Source organism: Eschrichtius robustus, chromosome 2 (assembly GCF_028021215.1).
Source record: "Eschrichtius robustus isolate mEscRob2 chromosome 2, mEscRob2.pri, whole genome shotgun sequence".
Taxonomy (NCBI): domain Eukaryota; kingdom Metazoa; phylum Chordata; class Mammalia; order Artiodactyla; family Eschrichtiidae; genus Eschrichtius; species Eschrichtius robustus.
This window is the reverse complement of record NC_090825.1, coordinates 118737790-118762946: the sequence shown is the minus strand read 5'-3', so window position 1 is coordinate 118762946 and position 25157 is coordinate 118737790. Positions and strand designations below refer to the sequence as shown.

The window sequence follows — 25157 nt, the reverse complement described above, 5'->3', positions numbered from 1 at the left end:
TCTTGGGCAGCCCTCAGCTGGCCCGAGAGCCCACCCTTACCCTGCAGAGTGTTCCACAGAGAATACAGGTATCAGAAGGGGAGGAAGCAGAGGAAAGAGACAAGGGATAGAGGAGTGGTAGGGATGGGAAAATGCCGGTGGATAGGGGAGGAGTAGTCAGAGGCTATGGCAAATAGAGGCCCAGCAATCAGTCATCCCATATTAGGCCTTTGCACACCCAGTGCCAGGCCTTACCAGGGACAGTCTCTCTCATTCTTCTGGCCTGGAACCCACTGCGTTGGCTTATAAGTGGCAAAAGCTGGAGGTCGTATTAGACTGGGGCACTTGAGAGCCTGGGGTACCAAACCCTGAGCGAAGGAAAAGGAGTTCCCAGGCTGCTCAGACACCTCTAGATGGCGCCAGAGAGCCAAAACTGAGTGGGAGAAACTGAGTATCGAGTGTGTGAGACACTGCGTGTGACACAGTGTGTGACTCGGTGAGTGTGATTGTGACAGGGAGCGTGTGGCACTGCGAGGGCGTGTGACACAGGCCGTGACACTGCTCGGCTTCGCGGGGTAGGGACCCATGTGACTGTGTGAATGTGTGTATGTCACTGGTAAATGTGTCGGGGTCACAGCTCCATGCCGCCCAGAGGGCAGGTGATTGAGGGACCCTCTAATAGCCCGAGCTTAGGCGCATCACCTCACCCTCACACTTGTATATCTCCCCAATCCTCATTCTAGAGGAGCCCCCTTGGTCCCGTTACCCTCCCCCTCCCACGGTCCCCTCCATAGCCCCATCCCCAAGACTTGCTGCGGCCACCGACGCTGACCGCTCTGCGGCTTCGGCCAGAGGGGGAGGGGTGGACTTCCCCTGAGCGCAGTGAGAAGGGAGGGCCATTCGGGGTGATCTGGGGGTCTGGGCGGGAAGAAGGTGGATCTGGAGGAGCAGATGCCCAGAAAAGAAGGCACCGGGGGAGACATTTCCCGTGCCTCCACTTCCCAGGGGGGCAGGGTAGGGGACAGGTGTTTGAGTGAGGTTAGGAAAGGAATTCGGGAGGGGTCCCAGATGGGGGCACGGGTGGGATAAGTGTAAACTGAAGAGCCAGGGAAGGGGACGATCTGTGTATACGGGCCTCGGGTAGGGGAGAGATAGCCAAACGGGTCCTGGCTTTGGGGAGCGGTGCTGGGGTCCCCTCCCAGCAGGACCAGAGCGGTCCCGAGCTCCACCTCCCGGCCGTGTTGGGCGGGGGAGGGGGCAGGGAGGCGGGAGGGAGGCAGGCGGGCGGGCCAGGAGGGGGGGGGCAGGGAGGGGGCGGGCCCGGCTGTGCTCTCCGTTCGCCGTTGGCTCCGCCACCGCTGCCGCCACCACCGCCGCCTCACACACTCGGGGAGCGGGAGCGCGGCGCGGACGCGAAGCCGCCGGGGCTGCTGTGCCCAAAGCCAGCCGGAGCCGAGCCTGAACCGCAGCGCCAGCCAGAGCCGTGCCGTGCCGAGCCGCAGCCCGGGCCGGGGCCGGTGGCGGCTCATGGACTGCAGGGCCCGCGGCCTGCGCTGCCCAGAGGCAGGTAAGGATCGGTGGCGGTGGAGGCGGTGGTGGCTCCCGGCCGGGAGCGGCCATGGCCGGCGGGAGCCGAGGGAGGGGCGCTCGGCCGAGCGAGGCCAGGGGGCCCGGTCGGTGCTCAGCGCGCCGGGGCTGAGGTGGGGGCGGTTGGGGTTGCGGCTGGGGCACCCTGGCCTCCAAGGTCCGCCGCAAAAAGCCGAGAGAGGAGAGCGGGTGCTGGACTGGGCTCCAGCCTGGGCGCCCTGCACCCTGGCGCGCTTGGAGCTGCGGGGATAAGGGGGCTCCAGCCGCGCGAGGGATGGAGATGGCCTGGGGCAAGCCCGCAGCCCCCAGTTGGAGGGGGGGGGCCGTCTCCGAGGATGTAGCAAGCAAGGACCCTCATTCACAACGCGCACACACACACACACACACACACTTGTTGGGCGACCAGCTCGGATTACTCAGGCGCTTCCAGCTCCCCGCGGGCACCCGGAGGGCCAGACCACGGACATATGTGCACACATACATACATATGTGCACACAGGCATACCTCCCGCACACCAGCGCCCACTGGGGCACCGTCAGTAGCTCAGAATCTGCTTCCGCTTCTGCATGCTCAGCAGCACGGACACAGAACCCGTGGCCATACAGAACAACAAAACACAACCGGGTGTGACATTCGGCGACATGGACACACAAACGCAATCTCATGCCCTCACATACGAGTGTCACGGCCACAGTTCGCTAGATGAACACTCAAAACCCAGCCCCGCACACACATATTCCTTTAAGGCACACACCCTAACATAAATTATGTTACACTCCTTGGCCAGAACACAGGTACACAACACATGTCTCGCTTGCACCCCTCGACTGCACCCATAAACACAGAACCCAGTGTTTCAGCACACTCCTTGACGGCACACGCCCTAACACAGCAAGTGGCACCCACAGCAGCGCCTCACGGGCACAAACACAGAATCTACTGCTTCACACATCTTAACACTGGGTGTCACACACACCTTCCACCAACAGTGTCACATTACACCTTGCAGCGTATACACACAAACATACACGCTCTGTCCCTCTCCCTCGGAGGCCAGATTCCGTCAGGGGAAGCCGCCGGGCCACCCGGAGAGCCCCTAGCGCCCCTTTCCCCTTAGCGCCGGACAGTGAGTGTAAGTTTCGGCCCAGCGGGAACCCTAGGGGCTGGCCGGACCTGCTTCCCTGCCGGCGCCTCCCCACCCCCACTCCGGGGCCAGCCGGCCGGCCGGGTATTCCCGGAACGAGCTGGACCTGGCAGGCCGCGCCAACCCGCCTCCCCGGAGCTCCAGGGCCCTAGGTCCCTTTGCAGAGGGTGCAAGCCTTGGGCGGTGTTTGCGACCCTCTTCGGACCATTTAGCTGCGTTCTCCGAACCACCTGGATCCCCAGCACACCTGGGGCCCACACACCTGTGTCCCTCTCACACCCGGGCGTCCTCTCCGCCGGGTCCCAGCTGCAGGCCAGAGTCGTGTGTGCGGGCAAGGCCCTGGGACCAGGAGGGCACGCGCGCGGCACGCGCAGGATCACAACTGGCAGGCGAGAAGGACTCGCACCCCTTCCCCCCTCTACCCTCGGGAGCCCAGACTTCTGGCCTCAGTTTTTCAGCAGTGGTCGGAGACCATTCCTCTAGCAGGAAATATTCGGGGCTGCTTTGAGGTCTTTGACGATTGAGAGTGGGGCAAAGCCCCCTTTTCCGCCGTCCGCTAGAGGGTCCGTTTTACGAGTATTTCTCCTCCGGGCCGGGCTCTCTGCTTTGTGATTCCGGCGCTGGCTCCCTCCCCGCCCCCTCCCTGCGCCCGCTGAGCGGCTCCAGCCGACGCCGGCTTGCGGGGGTCCCTAGGCTGAGGCCCGAGAGGCGGAGGAGGAGGGAGTCCCCGCGGCGGCCCCTGGGGCGGGGGGCACCAGGGGCCCGCCGGTGAGGCGCGTTCTCACCGCGCCGCGCTCGCGCCTCGCCCTGAGCTCGGGAAGGCCCGGCGTCGCCCTGCTGAGGGTGGGGGTGGGGTGGGGCCGGCCGAGCCGGAGGCTGGCGGAGAACAGCCGCCGTCCCACCTCCCCCGACACACTGTCCCGCGTCCTTTGGGAGGAGATGCCCCGCGCGCAGGAGGTGTACGGGGAGCGCCCGCTGACCGCGGCGGTGTAGGCTGGGGTCTGCCCCGGCCGGCAGAGTCCAGGATGTCGTGCCGGAAAACGCCGAGAGCCTTCCATTACCTGCTCTGGGCCAACCCTTGGTAGCTGCCAGTAAGGAGAGCGCGCAGAAGGTGTTTGTGACAGCCCAGAGGTGTAGGTGTGTGTGGGGTGGGGGTGTGTTACTTTCTTGACGTGGCGGTCTGGGAGGATTGAAATATGTAATTACGACCAGACCAGGGGATGGAGTGGAATCGAGGAGAGAGCGATGAGAGGGGCCTCCAGAGACTGCCAGGGGCGGGGTGGTAGGGGAGCAGGTCTGGTTTCAGTTCTGGCTGCATTTAGTTTCTTCCGTTCCCTCCCACCCAATCCCCAATTCCAAAAGGGATTTCAGCTGGAAAGGGGGGTCTTGCTGGTAAGGCGTTCTCCTGGCAGACGGGCTGCTGCTGTGGCTACTTGGTCAGGGGAGCTGGGCTAGGTAGAGATAGTGAGCTAACTGCTGCGGAGAGTGGGTGGAAGGGTCAGGAGAAGGTCTGCAAGGGTGGGGGGAGGAGCTGAGCAGGAGTCAAGGCTGGGGGCAGAGGAGATGGGAAAGGAGGAGGCCCTTCTAATACGGGTGAGGTCTGCCCCTACCATGAGAGAGGATAGTTGGTGCTGCAGAGAGAGATTCTTTCAACCATGTATTGAGCACCTACTGTCTGCTAGGGCCCATGGTGGGTGATGAGGATGCAGTACTGTAGTAAGATAGACACCATCCTTGCCGTCATAGGTCTTCCCAACTGGCAGGGGATTGGCTCACTTATTTATTGAACCAATAAGCACCTACTGTTTGCCTGATGTTGGAAATAAAGTGCTCTATTCGGTGATGGAAAGCTATCTGTCTTTTACAATGTAATAGACCTTAATGCATCAGCTCTCATTTAATCCTCCCAAATAACTTCAAGAGGCAGGATTATTTCCATTTCACAATATGGAAATATGTTCAGAGAGGTGAAGTCACTTGGCCAAGGTCACACAGCTAGGAAGTGGTGGAACCAGGGTTTGAACCCCGACAATCTGACTCAGAATGCAGGTGCCTGGAAACCCTGCAGAGGCTAACAGAGGGTTGTGAAAAAGAAGGGAGAGGAGCTGAGGGCTGTGCACTTATTCACTGTGGGAAGCCTCTGAACAGCTCCACCCCACACAGCCCAGCTTGCTTACCCTCCTCTCCCAGATGTTTGCTATGTCCCTTGGTGTTTTGTGCCCACAGTGGTGGTGACTGTTGTGTAACAGTGCGGGAGTGAGAGTCAGGGCTGACCTGGCCTCTGGGACAGTGATGTCTGCCCCCGTGTGTTTCCTCTCTGGCCACAGCATTCAGCAGGAAATGGCCCCTGATCCCCGAAGTGGGCTGTCAATGAAGGTTCCAGGTGAAGCCTCACCACTGTTCTCCTTCCTCCCCAGATGTTGACACAGATGGCGTTTTCCTTGGCCTTCCCTGGACTCTGCCCCCTCACACCTCACTGTGCTCCTCTGGCCTGAGAAGAATGAGTCACTGTCCCTACTGAGGCTCTGGCTTCTCAGGGTCCTGGGTGCCCAATGTCGCTAGGTGGAGGTGGGGACACCCCTGCCGGGAAGGCAGCCAATGCCTAGGGAAGGGCAGATAAGGCACTAATCGCTTCAAAGGCTGCCGTCTGGGACTAATGACTCCCAACAACCAACCACCAGGACAAAGTTCAGAGATGGTGGGAGCAGGGGGTAGGAAAGGCCACCTCACTGCTACTCCTGGCTGTTCTGTCTCTCTCTCTGCATCCTGGGAGGCCTGGGTTCCTTCGGACCTTGAACCCTAGGCTCTCTTATTTCTCTTTCACTCCTTGCCCTGCAGGTGTGGCAGCCCAGGGATTGCGTGTGTGTGTGTGTGTGTGTGTGTGTGTGTGTGTGTGTTGGGGGTCGGGGGGGGGGGCGGCAGGGGTGGTACATAGCAACCACTGATTTCCATTGATTTCCCTTCCCTCATCCAGCCTTTTCCCAACTCACGTGAGGAGGCATTCTTATTTCTCAAATCCCAACTCTTCTGCTTACTACTTCTGTGACCTAAGGCAATTATTATTTCTGAGCCTCAGTTTTATCATCTGTACTATGGGGAGCCATAAATTAATAATAAATAGTACCCATTTCAGTGGGCTGGGAGGATTAGATGGGAAATGGATGTAAATGTAGTAAAATCTCTGGGGGAGTGTTAGTTGGGTTGATGATGATAGTGAGGAGAGTGATGATGATAATAAAGGTGATGATAATAGAATTTATACTTCTTTCTTAACTCCAAAGACCTAGAGTACCTCAAAGTTGTTCCCAGAAGGTTCCTGACCCTTGCTGCCTCCACCTTGCTGCCTGGGGGTTTCTCCAGGTCCCTCTTCCAGAATCAGAATTCCTAAGGGTGGAGCCAGATAATACTCATTTTAAAGGAACTCTCCAGGTGCTTAAAGAGCCTAAACCCTCTTCAGCTCTTATTGGGCAACCTACTCTGGGCAACCCTCCCCCAAACCCATTTCCCCCCCAAATTCCTCCTTCCTCCCAGGAAACCGCCCCCCCCCCACCGCCCCCAACCTTCCTTGCCTTGGATATTCCCTTTTGGTTTTCTTCCCAACTCAGAAGTTAGATGCCACAATCCTTTCCTGACCCCTAAGGGTGACAGGGTGAGTGAGAGAATGTGTATGAGAGTTAGGGGGCAGGCGTGGGGAGGGGGGATGTGGGGGGAATGTGTCACAAGCATGCTATGTTTGTGCTGCCTGGAAGGCCTGAGGGGTTAGAGCCCCTGGTTGTGACCCAAGATGGGGAAGGAAGCCCCCAAGTTCAGTGCTTAATCTGTGGCTCTTAGAGCGGCTACAAATCAAAGAATTTGTAGCCAAAATTTGTGAGTGTTCATTTTTCTTGGAAGAATCTGCTGTGTGGTTTCATAAAATTCATAAAGGGGAATGTGACCCAAAAAGGTTACCAACCGTTGATCTGGAGGGAGTGAGTGGAGGCAGGCCGGCACTGCTTTATTTCTCCTCTTTGTCATGTTTAGGGTAACTCCCAAGTAACCCCCACCCTGCCAAGACTTCTGCACGGAATTGGTGCTCACAATGATCCCATGCTGTGTGTGTGCTGTGCACGGGAGGGCAGGATAAGGCGCCCAGAAGGGAATGAGGTTCTTTGGAGACACGTGTGTTTGGGTTGAGGCTTGATGGTAAGATGAGCCCAGTGCCAGGTCCATGCAGAGAGAGGGGAAATGGCTGGAGGGTGGATCCAAATAGAGCATCAGATAAATTCCTCCCTCCTTTAAAGAGATTAAGATTGCTGCTGGGAACAAACACACACACTAATCTGATAACAGCCTCACAGGCGTTGAGCCTGTTAGTGCGAGGAGTGACCAGGGAGGGGGCTGTGTTTGTGTAAGGAATCTGCATTCAATGAACATTTGCTGAGAGTCTGCTAGGGACCTACACAGAGAAGGATTAAATCAGACCCCAGGGAGTTCTCAGTGGAGTAGGGAAATTGGGCAAGAAAACAAGCAGTGACCATACAGAAAGTTCCAGGATAGGCTAAGCCTGAGAGGTAAAATAATCACAGTCATTCCTGAGCTGTTACTGAGTACCTACAGTGTGCAGGGTCCAGGGCAAGGCCCTGAGGATGTAGGAGTAAACAAAGCAGAGGCTCTCCCAGTCTCCGCTCACAGTCTTATAGGAAAGAGAAACAATTCACAAGTTATTTCCCAAACAGCTACTTAACTACAATTGTGAGTGCTTTGAGGGAGCATTTGTTGAATACTCACTGTGCTAGGCATTTAGCCCACATGATCTCAAACTCCCTAGGAAAGAGGTAGTATTATCCCCATTTTACAGATAAGGAAACTGAGGCTGTAAGTCAATTGCTCCAGCTCACGCAGTCAGAAAGTGGGCAGCTGGGGTTTGCCTCAGACTGTCTGATGTCACAGTCCCTGCTCTTCTCCACCCTGCTGCCTTACATCTGTCAAATGGGTACAGCCCAACAAAAATGACAAATAGTCCTTGAGTTAGAACCATTGTCAGCTCCACAATGACAGATTGCATCTGTCTTGTTCGCTGCTGTGTCCCACTGCCCAGGATAGAGCCTGGAATGTTGTAAGTGCCCAATAAACGTTCACTGAATGCATGAATGAGCACCTATAGTACGCCCAGCTCTGTGAAGGTGAATGGGTGGGGGCTGGGGGATGACTGTAGGGAGCCCCGTCCCTTCCTTCGGGATGCTTGGAGAGGAATAAGTGCAGAAAACACAGGAATAAGTGCACAATAACTGGGATTGAACAACACGGGCGGGCGGTGTCCCAGGCTGCACAGTGATTCATTGCCACGGGATTGGGACACACAATAAGTGGCTGTGAGTTGGAGGAAGGAGAGGTCACCGAGGGCTGAAGAGGCCTGGGAAGGCTTCCTGGGTGACCAGAACCTGCCTTCAGTGGGGTGGGTGTGGCCTGTGACAGGGCCTGGGGTGGGATTTCCAGGAGTGTGTGTGAGGCACATACTCCAGGAGCTAGGGAAGGGAGATTGAGCCTGAGCCTCTGCTGAAAGTACTGGGCTGAAGACTTTGGATTTGAATAGAAGGGCTGCCCGTGGTCGTGGTAGTGCTGGAGAGGAGGAGGGAGTCAAGACTGGGACTTAGCTGGAGGGTCTGGCTGGGGTCTGCTGATGCACAGCTCAAAGCTGGGGGAGATGGGCAGAAGAAGCAGGCTCTTGTGGTGATGGCGGTGCAGCTTGTGGTTGGCTGGGGCATACAGGCCTCTAACTGGAAGGATGTGGGGGTGGGCGGGGAGAGGCAGGTGTGAGATGGGACTGGACCGATTAAGCAGGGGAGGGGCCAGATGTTCACTGAGAGACTGAGCAGGGGTATGGGGAGTGGTCAGGGCAAGGCTGCTGGTGTTATTGGCAGCTCTGTCCCAGTTAGACCTGCTGCGCTCCTAGTTGCTAAGGATAGGCTGGGGCAGCTCCCAATGCCAATTCCAGGGCTAGTCAGCTCTGACCACAGTCCTGACTCCAGTCTTGACGTCTACTCTCTCCTTCCACATACCTGCCCGTGTCTCTCCTCCCCCCCACCCCCAACCCCGGTGGAGAGGGAGGGTAGAGGAGCCCCGGGAACTGTGTGTGTACACACAGGTGTGAGTGCCCAGGGGCATGTGTGTTCGGAAGGGAGTCGGGAAGGGCTAACACCTACTCCACAACCCTAACCGTTTCCAAGCCTTGATCGGTGCCCAGTCCAAGCTGGCCCTTCATGAGGGTGGGGACATTGGGCACTAGGGTGATTACTGTCAGGAGAAGGGGATTTGAGATGTCCTACCTCCTGTGCGTACACTGACTTGGCATCTCAGAAGGGAGAGGAACGTGACGTCATCCCTTCTCCCTGCAGCCAACGTGAGTGGCCCTCAGGGTGGGCGGCAATGATCCGGGGTCTGGGGAATGTGAGGGTATGTGACGCGTCTCTCTCCTACCTTGTAATGTGGCGGTGGGGTGGGTTGGGGGTTGCTCCTGGTCTCACCCTTCCGCTTGCTGTCTCTCCCTATCTCAGTATCAGGGTAATTAGCATGGGTGACTATGGCAGGCAGGATGCTGGTGAGAAGGAGGTGTTGGGCAAAGCACAGAGTAGAGAGCAGGGAGGGAGGGAGGGAGGGAGTGTCAGGTGGGTCAGGGCGTTCCATGGGCAGGAACTGCTCTAGACCTGCTCCTCCAGCTGGGGCAGACACCACTGCTACACCAGCTGTGGGTGAGACTCAGGATTCTGGGTCCTGGAATCAGCGTTCTGTACTGGGGCAGAGCTCTCTCCTGGGAGATCAGTGTGTAGGTGGCAGAGGGGGAGTCGGGGGCTGGCTCTGGGCAGCCCTCAGGGCCTGGGCTCTCCTCCCAGCTGACCCCCTGTTTTGTCTCCCTCGCTTACAGCCCTCCTGATTCTGGAGCCTGCCCGGATGGGGTCCCTGAGGCACAGCCCAGGCCCTGGGGGGCAACGGTTGCTGCTGCCCGCCTTGCTGCTGGCACTTCTGCTGCTGCTGGCTCCATCCCCAGGCCATGCCACTCGGGTGGTGTACAAGGTGCCAGAGGAACAACCGCCCAACACCCTCATTGGGAGCCTCGCAGCCGATTATGGTTTTCCAGACGTGGGCCACCTATACAAACTAGAAGTAGGCGCCCCGTACCTGCGGGTGGATGGCAAGACGGGCGACATCTTTACCACGGAGACCTCTATCGACCGCGAGGGGCTCCGTGAATGCCAGAACCAGCTCCCTGGTGAGCCCTGCATCCTGGAGTTTGAGGTGTCTATCACGGACCTTGTGCAGAATGGCAGCCCCCGGCTGCTAGAGGGCCAGATAGAGGTCCAGGACATCAATGACAACACGCCCAACTTCGCCTCACCAGTCATCACGCTGCCCATCCCCGAGAACACCAACATTGGCTCACTCTTCCCCATCCCGGTGGCTTCGGACCGCGATGCTGGCCCCAACGGTGTGGCATCCTATGAGCTGCAGTTGGGGCCCGAGGCCCAGGAGCTATTTGGGCTGCAGGTGGCAGAGGACCAGGACGGAAAGCAGCCGCAGCTCATCGTGATGGGCAACCTGGACCGGGAGCGCTTGGACTCGTATGACCTCACTATCAAGGTGCAGGATGGTGGCAACCCCCCACGCGCCAGCAGCGCCCTGCTGCGAGTCACCGTGCTCGACACCAATGACAATGCCCCCAAGTTCGAGCGGCCATCCTACGAGGCTGAGCTGTCTGAGAACAGCCCCATAGGACACTCGGTCATCCAGGTGAGAGGCCCCTCCATCTAACTGTCAGGGTGACCCACATTTAGAAATGGGAGCCCACCCCAACCTCGTGAGAGTTTCCTTCACTTAAGGGCAAGATGGCCAAGATATTGTGGTGAGATCTCTTTTCCCCAGCGCCCGCCTGGTGAGACCTTCCCACAAGTCCACCACACCCCAGCAGGGGATTTACTTTCCTCTGTCAAGCTATTCAGGTGACAGTGACATAGCATATGAACAGTGATCCCCCCATCCCCGAGGCAGACTCAAGCTGGAGAAACCTCTGCAAAGTGAAACCCCCTCCCACGTCAAATGATATCCTCCTCCCCAGCCAAGTGAGCTGAGCTGGAACAAGTGAACCGCCTTTTGTCCAAGTAGAATCTCTCCAGAGATGAGAATGTCTTCCCAACCAGGGGCCCTTTAGCCACATACGAGTTTCCTGAGGCTGGAGGACAGAGCCTTGCTTTGCCCATCCCTGACAGTCAAATGAGATCATTTTAGCCAGGTGAGTCCTCAGAATTCTAGAAAACTGTACACAGATGTCTATACACCCACCTCCTCCCCTAGGCACTGTGTGCCCATGGGTGTGGGGTGCTGGGCACAGTAGGGGGGGTCGGTGGCCTCTGCTGAAGCTCTCAACACCCCTCTCGATGGGAACTGCCCCAGGGGCTGGGCAGCTTGGTGGGGTCAGGGCCTGGGAGAGAGCAAAGAAAGCGTCCCTGCAGACAGGTGGGCGTATCTCCCACTGTCATCTCAGCCCTGGCCTCCTGCCAGCCCCAGCTCCTTTCTCCTTCCCCATGGGCTGAAGCTGTCTGTCTTTGATATGAGGGAGCTGAGGAGGGCTCAGCCTGCCCTGCACACCGTTACCCATCCTGGGAAACCCTTCGTCCCAAGTCCTCAAGCTGAAGCAGGGCACGGGGAGGAGTTTTGGCCTTTTTTTAGAGGCTGATGGACTGGAACCTGTAGAAGAGAGACTGAGAAAGAAAAGGGAGACACTCGGGGATGGCGAATAATAATAGCCTAGGTGCCAGGCACTGTTCTGAATACATTATGTGTATTATATCATTTAATCTCCACAGTACAATGTAAGCATTATCCCCATTTTGCAGATGGGGAACTGAGCCCACAGAGATTAGGAAACTTGCCTGGTAACACCCACCTGATGTGTTCAGATTCCGCCTTGGCCACATCCAACATTTTGGCTTCAGAGCCCATGTGTGTAAGAGCTGGGAAGTGGGATGAAGCAGGAGAATGGGGCAGAGATGAGGCTACGGGTAGACAGAGCAGAAAAGGGAGGATGGGAGAGAGCCAGCAGTGGGAAAGAGGCAGAAGGAGAACTGAGCAAGATGGGAGGGAAAGAGAGACAGAAGTCAAGAGTCAGAGACAGAGACAAAGAGAGGTAAGATGGCAAGAGAGGCAGATAGGGAGGTGGGTGACCAATCTAGAGACAGGGAGACAGTGGGAATCATAATGAAAAAGTTGGTGACAGACTGGGGGAACAGGGGGATGGAGGGGCGAGGAGAAACCATTAGAGGGGTGAGCAGGGACCAGGTAGCTCACCAGTGTTTTCACTGTCAAAAAAATCCTGATGGGAAGGAAAGGAGACTAGCAGTGGCCTGAGGGCCTGCTAGGTGCAATGCCCAATACTGTGTCAGCACCGATTTTCAGAGATGGATGGACAAAAAGAGGGATAAAGGCTATTTAGGGAGCACTTGCCATGTGCCAGGCAGTGTTACGCATTTTTACACTTATCATCCCATTTAATCCTCACCACAACCCCATTAAATAGGTTCTATTATTATCCCCATTTTACACATTTGTAGACTGAGGCTTGAGGATGTTAAATAATTGGCCCAAGGCCTCATAGTTGGGAAGTGGCGGAGCTGGGATTTGAACCTAGGACTCTTGCTCCGCTCCCCAGAGACTCTGCCAAGTTGCGCCTATCCTGTCTACCCCCTCCCCCCTCCTCCCCCGCCCCCGCCCATACTGCCATCACATTCTGTTGGGCTGTGACCTAACTCCAACCCTCTTGTTTCTCCCTGACCAGTGCTACCTCATGACCATTCCCACCTGGCTCCTGTTGCCCCATTACCACCCATGTTTGTATAGACTTGGGCCGAGTGTGTGTCGGCCTTGGCGTGGGAGGACGTGCCCACTGCAAAGGGACAGACAGTTCATTGTGTGATGCTGGGAGCCCAGCCCGCTGCCAGCAGGCTCTGTGGCCTGCACCAGCCCCTCCCTCCTGGCCGCAGGCTCGGCTGGATTCCTCAAGTTGATGCCTAGCCAGCACCAGCCCTGGGAGGGGAAGAGAGATGAAACAGGTTTCCCCGGTTTTGACAGAGTAGTGACCTGGTCTGGCCCTGGCGGGCTCCCTCTGACCCACATCCCTACCTGGCTCCTTTCAAAAAAGAAAGCCCCTCACCTGTGGCCTCCAGAGGGGCACGTGGGTCTCCATTCGTGTGCCAATAGACACGTGCATAAACACATACCTTCTCACATAATCACAACACGTGTGTGTGCATGCATGCATGTTGCACACTTATGTCATGCATACACACCATCTCTACTACTCACACCTTTCCAGCTCTTCAGAAGGGTTTGAAGGCCAGTTGAATTGGGTGGAAGGGCTGCCCTAGTTGCTAATTGGATCCTCATCCCCATGTTTGGGCGGACTAGTATAGGAGTGATAAGTAGAGTTCACTTCTGCCCTGTCCCATCTCTAGTAGTAGCTTGTAGCACCACTGAGGATTTGTGGGCTGTATCTGTGCTCTTCAGGGAAAAAGATCAGTAATATATGCCAAAGTGTCAGGATTGGGAAAAGGGCAGGGCATGCGTGTGCTGCTTTTGGAAAGGGTGCCTTGTTAGATTAGTTGCGTCTGCCATGTTCGTTGGAAAGGCAGCAATGTGTCCCTTAATTTGTTATCCCCAAACTAACCCAGCCCTGTTTTCCTTGTTTATTCCCCGTGCCCTGTAGGTGAAGGCCAATGACTCCGACCAAGGTGCCAACGCAGAGATCGACTACACGTTCCACCAGGTGCCCGAAGTTGTGAGGCGTCTTCTGAGACTGGACAGGAACACGGGACTTATCACTGTGCAGGGCCCCGTGGACCGCGAGGACCTAAGCACCCTGCGCTTCTCGGTGCTTGCCAAGGACCGAGGCACCAACCCCAAGAGTGCCCGAGCCCAAGTGGTGGTGACCGTGAAGGACATGAACGACAATGCCCCCACCATTGAAATCCGGGGCATAGGGCTGGTGACTCACCAAGACGGGATGGCTAACATCTCAGAGGACGTGGCAGAAGAAACAGCTGTGGCCCTGGTGCAGGTATCTGACCGAGATGAGGGAGAAAATGCAGCTGTCACCTGTGTGGTGGCAGGTGACGTGCCCTTCCAGCTCCGCCAGGCCAGTGACACGGGAAGTGACAGCAAGAAGAAGTACTTCCTGCAGACGACCACCCCGCTCGACTATGAGAAGGTCAAAGACTACACCATTGAGATTGTGGCCGTGGACTCTGGCAACCCCCCACTCTCGAGCACCAATTCCCTCAAGGTGCAGGTGGTGGATGTCAATGACAATGCACCTGTCTTCACCCAGAGCGTCACTGAGGTTGCCTTCCCAGAAAACAACAAGCCAGGTGAAGTGGTCGCTGAGGTCACTGCCAGTGATGCCGACTCGGGCTCCAATGCTGAGCTGGTTTACTCTCTGGAGCCTGAGCCAGCTGCCAAGGGCCTCTTCACCATCTCACCTGAAACTGGAGAGATCCGGGTGAAGACATCCCTTGATAGGGAACAGAGGGAAAGCTATGAGTTGAAGGTGGTGGCAGCCGACCGGGGCAGCCCCAGCCTCCAAGGCACAGCCACCGTCCTTGTCAACGTGCTGGACTGCAATGACAATGACCCCAAGTTTATGCTGAGTGGCTACAACTTCTCAGTGATGGAGAACATGCCGGCGCTGAGTCCAGTGGGCATGGTGACGGTCATTGATGGGGACAAGGGGGAGAACGCCCGGGTGCAGCTCACGGTGGAGCAGGACAATGGTGATTTTGTTATCCAGAACGGCACGGGCACCATCCTCTCCAGCCTGAGCTTCGATCGGGAGCAGCAAAGCACCTATACCTTCCAGCTGAAGGCGGTGGACGGCGGCGTCCCACCTCGCTCGGCTTACGTTGGCGTCACCATCAACGTGCTGGATGAGAATGACAATGCACCCTTTATCACCGCCCCTTCCAACACCTCCCACCGGCTGCTGACCCCGCAGACCCGTCTGGGTGAGACGGTCAGCCAGGTGACAGCTGAGGACATTGACTCTGGTGTCAACGCCGAGCTGACCTACAGCATCGCCGGTGGCAACCCTTACGGACTCTTCCAGATTGGGTCACATTCCGGTGCCATCACCCTGGAAAAGGAGATTGAGCGGCGCCACCACGGGCTGCACCGCTTAGTGGTGAAGGTCAGTGACCGTGGCAAGCCCCCTCGCTATGGCACAGCCTTGGTCCACTTGTATGTCAATGACACCCTGGCCAACCGCACCCTGCTGGAGACCCTGCTGGGCCACAGCCTGGACACGCCGCTGGACATCGACATTGCTGGGGATCCGGAATACGAGCGCTCCAAGCAGCGCAGCAACATCCTATTTGGCGTGGTGGCGGGTGTCGTGGCCGTGGCCTTGCTCATCGCCCTGGCCGTGCTCGTGCGCTACTGCCGGCAACGGGAGGCCAAGAGTGGCTACCAGGCTGGCAAGAAGGAGACCAAGGACCTGTATGCTCCCAAGCCCAGCAGCAAAGTTTCCAAGGGAAACAAAAGCAAGGGCAAGAAGAGCAAGTCTCCTAAGCCCGTGAAGCCGGTGGAGGACGAGGATGAGGCCGGGCTGCAGAAATCCCTCAAGTTCAACCTGATGAGCGATGCCCCTGGGGACAGCCCCCGCATCCACCTGCCCCTCAACTACCCACCAGGCAGCCCTGACCTCGGCCGCCACTATCGCTCTAATTCCCCGCTGCCTTCCATCCAGCTGCAGCCCCAGTCACCCTCCGCCTCCAAGAAGCACCAGGTGGTGCAGGACCTGCCGCCAGCCAACACTTTCGTAGGCACTGGGGACACGACGTCCACGGGCTCTGAGCAGTACTCCGACTACAGCTACCGCACCAACCCCCCCAAATACCCCAGCAAGCAGGTAGGCCAGCCCTTGCGGCTCAGCATGCCCCGGCCCCCACCCCACCCCTACCACGGGGCCATCTGGACCGAGGTGTGGGAGTGACAGAGCTGGTGTCTCGGGCCTGCCGTGCTCACCAGCCGAAGTCAGTGGTGGGAGGTGGAACCAAAGATCGGGGGACGCTGGGACCGCTGATGGCCCTGCTGCCTCACCCAGGCTTGGAGGGTCGGGCCGAATGAAAACTGAGGGTGTGCTCCGTGTCCCCCCCGCCCCCTCCGCACTGAGAGAGGCCTGTGACTTGTCACATCCTGGGACACTGGACCAGCTGCTGGGTCCTGCAGGTGGGGACTGATGGGTAGGTGAGCAGAAGGGTTTGGAGGCAGAAGCGGGGAGGGAAATGGAGAAGAAGTCTTCTCCAAACGTGGGTCTCTGTCTGAGACCAGCCATGGGTGCTTCTCTAGAGGGGAAAGGGGGAGACCTGGGGTCCTGGTGGGTAACCAGGTGGACGCTCTTGTCAGGGAGGGGGGCCTCCCCATTTGTGCCTTCTCTGTGTACTGTGTGTCACCCTCTTCCCCACCCCAGACTCCTGGGGCTGGGCCCCAGTTCCCCTCCCCCAGCCCCAAACACTTTGCCCTGATAATAAAGTTCTCTATTTTTGGAGTTTTGGCTTCTTATTTTCCTGGAACTGAGAGAAGGAGCGAGAGAGACTGGAAACAGCCCTTTGTCTGATGTCCTGCCTCAGTTTCCCCATCCCTGCTCTTTGTCCCTTCCCACGTCCCAGACCTGCCCCTCTGCCCCAACCCTATCTTAATTGACCAGGCCCCTCCCCACCATGACCATGTCCATGTTTGGGGGAAGTGCCTTTCTGAGCAGGCTTCAAATGGAGCTGTCCAGCAGTGTGTCCCCTTCCCTCATGTTTGTGAGGCCTCCCTGGGAATGGCACCCTTTACCGAGAAAGCGGATGGAGATGCACCCAAGTCCTGCCCTTTCTCCGCTGGCTGAGACTTGACCTTTCCCATTTGTGCACATCGAGCATCTCCCAACAGAGCTCAGACCAGAGCAGCTGGTGGGGGTGGAGTGCAGCCTGGCTGCCTCAGGTGAAGGCAGAGAACCTCTTAATTATACCAGGCACCTTCCCTCCAGGCAAGATCTTCCCAAGTCCTTTTCCCAGCCTCTTCATCCCAGTACCGCTCAACACCCAGCAATTAGCCTGCTCTGCCCTGTGTCTCCCCACCATGGTCACCAGTCTGGGCTGCCGGGAGGGAGGGCCCAGGGAGAGGGGAGGATATCCCCCAGTGCTATGGACTGACCTGCTCTGTATCCCCACTGCTGACCAGGGCTGAGGTGCCCTATCCGGCCCCCTCCCTTCCCTTCCTTCAGCTCCTTGCTCTGGCCACCCTGAGCTGCTAGCTCTCACTCACTCTCTCTCTCTCCGTCTCTCACTTCTTGCTCTCCTGGGTCTGCCCTGTCTCTGGCTGTGCCTGAGGAGGAGGCTAAAGTCTGGGTGAGGGGCCTCAGGTCCTGGGGGAGTCTCTGAGGCCAGAGGCAACCTGTCTCCATGGCGACTGAAGAGGCTTGAGACACTCCCAGAAGATCCAGGGCGCCAGCTCTCTGCTCTGATTCCGTCCACAAACTCCCCAATGCCCCGGAGTACCCCCAAAGTAAAAACTCCTAGGGGCTTTGGAGGAGTGGGGCATGGGGAAGTGAAATCTGGTTTCATCTCATTTCCCTTGGACACATAAGCATCTCTAGGGTGACCTCCAGCAGCTCCTGACCAATCATTCTTTCTCTTTTGTTCCTCTCCTTGCTGCCACTGCCTCTCTCTTTCTTCTGTTCCTTTAGCTCCTTAATCTTTTTCTTTCCCAAGGTCTGAGGGATTATCCCTTACTCGGCTCCAGTCCAACCCATCCATGGAGCCACACTGAACATTCAAACACAACCAAACCACACCACCACTGTCATCATTAAAACACATAGGCTGAATCCCTACTGTGTGCTCAGCATAGTACTAGACCTTGAGGAAAAAATGGTCATATTTCTACAAGACATACAAGTAACAAGATGAGGCAGTTGAGAATCGTGGTGTCGATTCTCACCAGCGAGCAGTGCCATATATTAAAGCTTTTCCCAACTTGTTCTACCACTTCTGCCACTACTTGCTTCCATTTTTTTGAGTCCTTACAAGGTGCAACGTACCATGCTGAGCATTTTATGTGAATTAGCTCATCCACTGCTCATAACTCTTTGTGATGCAGGTCATTTTACAGAAGTGAAAGCTAGTTAGCGATGGAGTCAAATTCAAACACAAATCATCAGGAAATCTGATTGCCAGAGTCTGCTGTTTTCCGTTATGCTATATAAAAAAGGGGTTCCAAGATTAAGTTCACATTAACCTATTAAAGGCTCTGCAAAGCCTGCAAGAAGGGAAAAACCTGTTAAACTTTGTATAACTCTGGGTTTTCCAAATTTATTTGACCATGGTGCCCCCTCCCTTTCTTTGAGGCACATAGTATGAGAAAACGTGCATAGGACATGGTGCATAGGACATGGGGGTGGGCTTCCGGGGGGGGTGGAATGAGAACCTTGAGCCGGCTCTTCGTAAAGTGAGGAACAGGAGTTGAATGGGAGGCTGAGCCAACTCCCAAGGTGGGAGTGAGCGTGACCAAGCTGGAGGCAGGGAGAGGGCAGAAAGGGGATTCTGGCTGGAGTGGGGGGTATAGGAGGGAGCTGAGACAGGAGACCTGAAGACTGTAGGTTGTAGAGGACATAGATGCTTTGCCAAAAGTTCCTTAAGAAGAAGTGGGAGGCCCTGAAAGCTCATGAGTTTTGGATGAACTGAGTTTTAGAGAGTTTACTGGAGTGTATGGTGGATTTAAAGTGGGTAGAGGTGAAGGTTCAGGACTGCACCTCTAAGGTCTGAGCAAGGGTGGTGGAAAAGGGCATGATGGATGGATGGATCAGGCTGACCTTCTGGAGGAATGACCCACAGGACTCAAGGGATAATTGGATATGGGATAGGGATGGGGAGTGAGTGGAGAGCTACCAGGATCCCCAGATAGATATCATCCTTCTGAGTCTGGGTGGTAGGATGATGAGATCATTGCCCATGCAGAAGCTGATTAAAGAAAAAGAATTTGGTTTCAGGCATGTTGAATCTGAAGGGTCCATAGGGACGGCCGACTGGAAATAACCAGCAAGGGTCTAGAACTTCTGGACTAGGGTCTGAGAGAGATTTTGGATCTAGGCTTTTTAAGATTTGATAGTCATAGAATTATAGGGAATATTTAGTGTTGAGTATGACCCAACCCTCCATTTTACAGAAAAGAATCATAGGAAAAAGACCAAGTGATGTGCCTAGGAGGCAGGACTGAAGCCTTGGATTACCAGGGACAGGTTCTGCAGGGAGGGAGGGCTGCTGGCTAATGTCTTAAAGAAAACTGGAAAGAAAAACACCCAACAGCCAGACTGCCCTGTGCCTCCCAGACCCTCCTGGAACCTATTCACTCCATCACCAGGTGGACGTGCTCCTTTACATCCTCCCAGCCCCAAATATCAGGTCAGTTTTGGGGATCTTGTCTATCATCACCCAGACCTTTCAGTGTTTTGGATCCCAACGTGGATCTCGAGAAGTGTTGCCTATGCCTGAAGGTGGGGTGGGAGCCAAGGTGGGAAGGCAGCTCCAAAGCTCCCTGTGCTGACAACCTCCCCTACCCCAGCTGCCTTGGATGGCACAGAAATTGTGTAGGGTATCAGGAGGGTGGGTCTGCAAACCTGGTACACCCTCCTCTGGCCATCTTGAGAACCTCCTATTGAGAGTTTTAAAGACAAAGCACCACAAAGTCTTAGAGGATTAGAAGGAGCCTGGAGACTCATCAGCAGGGCCCTGGGCCTGGGCCGCTCCCACCCCTAGCCTCCAGGGGCCCTGGGTCTGCGCCCTCCACAACTTCTAATTTCCGGTTGGCAGGAGAACCAGTGGTGGTCCCAGGTGGGTGTTTGGGGGATGGGCTGGTTGTACCGAGTGCCAAGCTGAGGTTGCCAGGTTCCTGGGATGATCGTTAACCCGTGGCAGGCAGGCAGGGCTGCTGTCTGGGAGCAGCCTGTCACTGTTGCCCTCCCCCCACCCCAGTCCCCGCTCCAAGCTCCTAAATCCTGGCTCTACCAAGCCAGCGGCCCCTCCTGGAAGCTCCTTCCTATTTCCTAGAAGGAGCGTCCATTCGAAGAAGCCAGCCTTCCGAATCCCTGATGGATGCTGGGCCCCTCCCCCTATGCCCAGGTCCTCCTGGGCCCTGCCCTCTCCAGTTAATACTGTTTCCTGATCTGGAGGACTGGGGAGTTTCCACTGTTCTGCTACCCGACCCCCAGGGTGCCCTGGTTTGTTATCAGGCTCCCTTTCCCTCTTCCCTCCCGCCTTTTTCCACTCCCAGGCCTCTCTGAAGGGGAACGCAGTGGGCACCTGGGTGGGTGGGGACTCAGCAGGGAGTCCTGCCTATGGCATTACAGACCAGGGGTGAGGAACAGAAGATCAGAAAGAGGTTAGCACCCCGCTGGATGGAGGCAATGAGAAGTTAACAGAGCAATGAGACAGGTGAGGAGCTGGAGTCTGGAGGGTGCTATTTGGAAATCAGGGAACTGTTCTGGTACTGGTGAGCTGTTTTGGAATTAGGAGTCTGTCCTGCTTTCAGAGAGCTGTTCTAAAAACTGGAGGCTTGCTGGTGTTTAGAGGCTATGCTGGAATTAGGGGAGTTGGCTGGTATTGTGCTGTTTTGGTGTTGGCTGTCTGGAATTAAACAGAGGCTGTGCCAGTACTGGGAAGCTGTGCTCTAACAAGCGGTTGTACTGGATTAAGCTTATTGTGCTGGCCTGGGGGCTGTCATAACACTGGGGCCTGTGCTGTGTTGGGACTTCCAGTGCGTGGTCCTGGCTGTCCTGGGAGCTGACCTAGAATCAAGGGGCAGTCCTCTGTTAAAGTCTCTGCTTTCTGGGGGGTTCTGCTGCGCTAGGGGCCTGGGCCTCTTCCTGGTTGCTGTTGAGGCCTAGAGGGCTAGGAGCTCTGGGGGTGGGCTTGGCTGGGGCTGTAGCCTGGTGCGGTGGTGGGCCCCGTGGCACAGGCTGGCCGGCCGGCAGTGACACTCCCTCTCCCTGCAGTTACCTCACCGGCGCGTCACCTTCTCCGCCACCAGCCAGGCGCAGGAGCTGCAGGACCCGTCCCAGCACAGTTACTACGACAGTGGCCTGGAGGAGTCTGAGACGCCGTCCAGCAAGTCATCCTCGGGGCCCCGACTCGGTCCCCTGGCTCTGCCTGAGGATCACTATGAGCGCACCACCCCCGATGGCAGCATAGGAGAGATGGAGCACCCCGAGAACGGTGAGGGGACCCCAGGAATGAGTAGAAGCCTGAGAGTGATGACAAGACCTTAGGAATAGCCTCCATCTCTCGAGCTGTCGTGTATTCAGCAGTGAACACTGTGCTGAGTGCTTTCTGGTATATATTCATTTAACCTTCACAACCGCTCTCTGATCTGAGAACTTTACTGTGCCCCCTTTACAGTGGGGGAAACGGAGGCTCAGAGAGGTTGAGTCACTTACCCAAAGTCATATACAGGAAGTGACAGAGCTGGGAGGGATTCAAACCCAGGCATCTCTGACTCCAAAGACTGAATTCAGCACTACTTTATTCTGCTTCCTGGGAACAGAGACCCTGAGAATGGGGGCCAGAGGGCTCAGGTAGTGGTGAGGGAACTTTGAGGGAATCTTGAGATAATGAGAGCTCAGAGGGCCTTGAGAAAAGGAAAGGGACCCTGGATGCTATGAGGAGCCCAGAGAAGGGTGTGATGATCCCCTGGCGGGAGAAGCAGGAGAGGGTTTGGCTGAGGAGAGGGAGTGGGGAGGCCTGGGGAGGGGAAAGGCTTGTGTGGGAGGGGCTTGGAGGGTGATGGCAGACGTGGGATCTGGGCTGGAGCAGAGGTCAGCATGGGAATGGATGGGGGGCGTGTTGTCAGAATGTATGTGTGCAGTGCGTGTGTGTGCGTGAAGGCACCTCTGGTGGCCCGTGGTGGGGAGACTAAATCAGCTTCCCCTTGGGATAGAAAGACTCTTGAGCTTAGAGCTATCCTCAGGTCTCGCCCCTCCCTCAGTCCGAACTCCCCCAGCCCGCCAAAAGATGAAAAGTTCCACACCTCACCCCTCGGGCCCAGGGCTCTTGTCTAACCTCCCAGGCCCCAGGTCTCAGAGCGCCCTCCATCTCCACCCTGCCCATCCATGCGCGATCTCACGCCCGTCTCGTCCTTTTTGTGCCCGCGCAGAGCCGGCTGGCCGGAGCAGGCCCTGAGGTGGACTGCCAGGTATGTGGGAGCTGCTCTGGGGTCTGGGGTCTGTGGGACTCGGCCCAGCACCCAGCCCCGCCCACCCAGTGCCCGTGCTCTGCTCCGTGCCACGTTGGGTCCCCCCACTCTGCCCTGAGCTGAAGAGCCCCGGAGGGTTAACAACAGAGCTGTCCCCTCCTCACCTTGCACTGGCAGGAGGCCAAGCCAGGGTGAGTGGTGCCAGGGGAGTCCCCACCCTAGGTGGTGCCGCTCAGTCACATCCCTGGAGGGGGGCACCGCCTGGTACTGTCCCCAAGCGAGGGCGGGACAGGGGCAACTGTGACAGGAAGTACTCAAGGCCCAGACGTTCCCATGGAGACCCCCGCTGCCCAGCAACCACACTGGCTACTGCCGATGTCAGGCGGCCAACTTCTGTTCCCATGGGTGTTCTGGGCAGGGAGCCGGGGCAAGGCCAGGGGTGGTGGGCGGTGTAGGGGCCGGAGTGAGGCGGGGAGGGGCTGCATGAGCGTGCTTGTGGATATGTGAGTGTGTGCTTCTACGCAAACCCCTGGCTTTGTAGCAGGGCCTTGCTGTGCTGGGGTGGGGTGGGGCCCCAGTGCAACTGGGAGCATGGTGAGGCTGGAGGGGGCTCAGAAGGGAGGCATGTGCCCACCTTTGTCTGAGGATAGAGATGCCTGGTGTAGATTTGTGTGTCCACACCTCTCTGAGGGTAGGTGTGTGTGTGTGTGTGTGTGAGAGAGAGAGAGAGAGAGAGAGCAGTAGAGAGAGAAAGAGATTGTGTCTTTAATGAGGATGGGGGTTTCCTCACCCCTACCTGAGGGTAGATGTGCATGTTTCAGCCTGTCTGGAGATAGGTGACGGAGTGTGTAGATGGGGTGTGTGTTTGTGCACCTGTCTGAGGGCAGATATGGTGGATGTGTGAGAGGAGAGCTGGAGGGTGGGTGAGGATGGAAAGAATGTGTCTATTTAAGGATAGATTGTGTGTGTGTGTGTGTGTGTGTGTGTGAGAGAGAGAGAGAGCAAGCATGCGGTGGATGGTGGGAGGGTGTGTGTCTATTTGAGGGTGTGTGTGCCTGTGAGCTCAGTGGGCAGGAAGGGGCGTGCACCCCTGTTCCAAGGCGGCATGGAGGCGCTGGTGGGAGGCTGTGGGGCAGAGCTGTGCGAGGCTGCCCTGCCTGAGGACCAACCTCCCCGCTCTCCCCTGCAGACCTGCGCCCTTTGCCTGACGTCGCCATGACGGGCACATGTACCCGGGAGTGCAGTGAGTTTGGCCACTCCGACACGTGCTGGATGCCTGGCCAGTCGTCTCCCAGCCGCCGGACCAAGAGCAGCGCCCTCAAACTCTCCACCTTCGTGCCTTACCAGGACCGAGGAGGGCAGGAGCCTGCGGGCGCCGGCAGCCCCAGCCCCCCAGAAGACCGGAACACCAAAACGGCCCCTGTGCGCCTCCTGCCCTCCTACAGTGCCTTCTCCCACAGTAGCCATGATTCCTGCAAGGACTCGGCCACCTTGGAGGAAATCCCCCTGACCCAGACCTCGGACTTCCCACCTGCAGCCACACCGGCATCTGCCCAGACGGCCAAGCGCGAGATCTACCTGTGAGCCCCCTTCTGGCCAGCCGGCCATCCCTTCCCCAGCCACCGGCCAGCTCCCAGGCGGGCCCATGCCGGGGCCCCCGCTCCTGACCCCTCCAGCGTGGATTTCCTGGCCAGGGCCCTGAGTGGGGGGGGTTACTGGCCTCATGACCACGCTGGCCCTTCCCCCATGCAGGGTCCAGGTCTTCTTCCCTCACTTCAGCCCCCAAACCCTAGGGAGCCCCCTCTTCCCCTTTATGGGGCTCCCCCCAGCTGATGCCCAAGAGGGCTCCTCTACAATGACTAGGCTCCAGTCCCTCGACTTCCAGGGGTCACCCCCTCACTTTGGGCAGATGGTGGAGTCAAGGGTGGGCAGCACACTTTTAACTCATTGTGTCCCACATGGCCAACCAGGGCGGGCATAGGATGCCCCCATTCCAGCCCTGCAGCAGGGCTGAACTGGGGAGCCCCTCTCCCTGGGAACTCCCAGAGGAAACTCTTGACTGCCAGGGGCTCCCTGAAGGGCTGTTGTTACCAAAGGTGGGGTGGGATGGCAGTGGGAGTGGGGCGGAGGCCTTGTCTTCCTGTACTGCTCCTGGGCTGGCCCACCTGCCTGCCGCATGCCCATGCCTGGTCCCATCTGGGCCCCCCCCCCTTCCCACTGGTCATGCAGTGTCTGTATATAAGGACCTTGGAATGACGTCCCCATTTCTGCCTGATTTGCAACTTCTCTTGTTGATGTTGTGTTGTCTCGGGGGACCCCTCTGGGGGAGGGACCTGCCCTGCGCCCCCTCCTCCCTGCCGCAGTGCCCCCCACCCCAGGCCTCTATTGTTCCATGTTGTAAATACCCCTGGGGCTGTGGCAGGATGGGGGTGCCGGCCAGGGAAACAAGGGGGATGGGGGTGGGGATGGGGGAACACTCGCCTATCAGCAGAGCTGGGCTTTTATTTAATTTTTTTTAAGAATACAAATCTCTATTTTTTTGGAACTGTTGCGCTGTGCCCTGGGGTGGGGGGGATCCCCGCTCAGGCTGGCCCCCCACATCCAGATGAGCATCACGGAGGGGCCCTGAGGCTGTGGGGGGCAGCTGGCCGGGGGTGGGGAGACTGTGCCTCTGGCCTGGTTGGGTGAGTTGGGAGCAGGAAGGTTTGCTCAGGGGGCAGCTGGTTGCTGCCCCCAGTAGGGGGTACCTGCCCCCTGCCCCCTCTCTGCACCCCGCCCACCCCAGCCCCTGCCATGACTGACCCGTCAGCCTGTAAAACCACCATTGCCTTGATCTCAGGGGGTGGGAAGGGCTGCCTCAGGGCACCCTGGGCTCCAGGCCCCCTTCTTCCAGTTGGGCTTCCCTTTGCCAGGGTCAGGGGTCCCGTGGCGTGGGGGGATCGGGGGGCAGAGAAGCCCAGTCAGCCATGATGAGGTGGGATTCTTTTCTTCACCTCAGGGGGCCAGGGTGTGAGGGGCATCCTGCAGAGGCCCCATCTCCCACTGTGGCCATCTCAAAGCCTCAGCCCCTCTTCCTTCCACAAACCCCCACTGCCTTGGCCCATACCTCTCCGGCTCCCCAGGGGCCCAGGCTGGGAGGCTGGAGACTCAGGGTATGGCCCTTGCTTGACCTAGTCTAAGCTTGGGGGGCGGCCCGAG

General features: G+C 57.4%; 1 protein-coding gene across 1 annotated transcript; it reads left to right on the top strand.

The window, feature by feature from the left end:
• The first annotated feature begins 1506 nt into the window (after window positions 1-1506).
• PCDH1 (protocadherin 1) lies at window positions 1507-23543 on the top strand. Its single transcript, XM_068534524.1, has 5 exons — window positions 1507-1546; window positions 9613-10475; window positions 13444-15639; window positions 20764-20983; window positions 23149-23543. The coding sequence occupies exons 1-5, from the start codon at window positions 1507-1509 to the stop codon at window positions 23541-23543; spliced, it is 3714 nt and encodes a 1237-aa protein (XP_068390625.1).
• Window positions 23544-25157: the final 1614 nt, after the last annotated feature.

Bases quoted from the DNA above. Each gene is read 5' to 3' on its own strand.
- PCDH1 (XM_068534524.1), top strand. From the start codon at position 1,507: ATGGACTGCAGGGCCCGCGGCCTGCGCTGCCCAGAGGCAG. The intron at 10,476-13,443 runs GTGAGAGGCCCC...CGTGCCCTGTAG, and splicing joins TAGGACACTCGGTCATCCAG to GTGAAGGCCAATGACTCCGA. The intron at 15,640-20,763 runs GTAGGCCAGCCC...CTCTCCCTGCAG, and splicing joins CCAAATACCCCAGCAAGCAG to TTACCTCACCGGCGCGTCAC.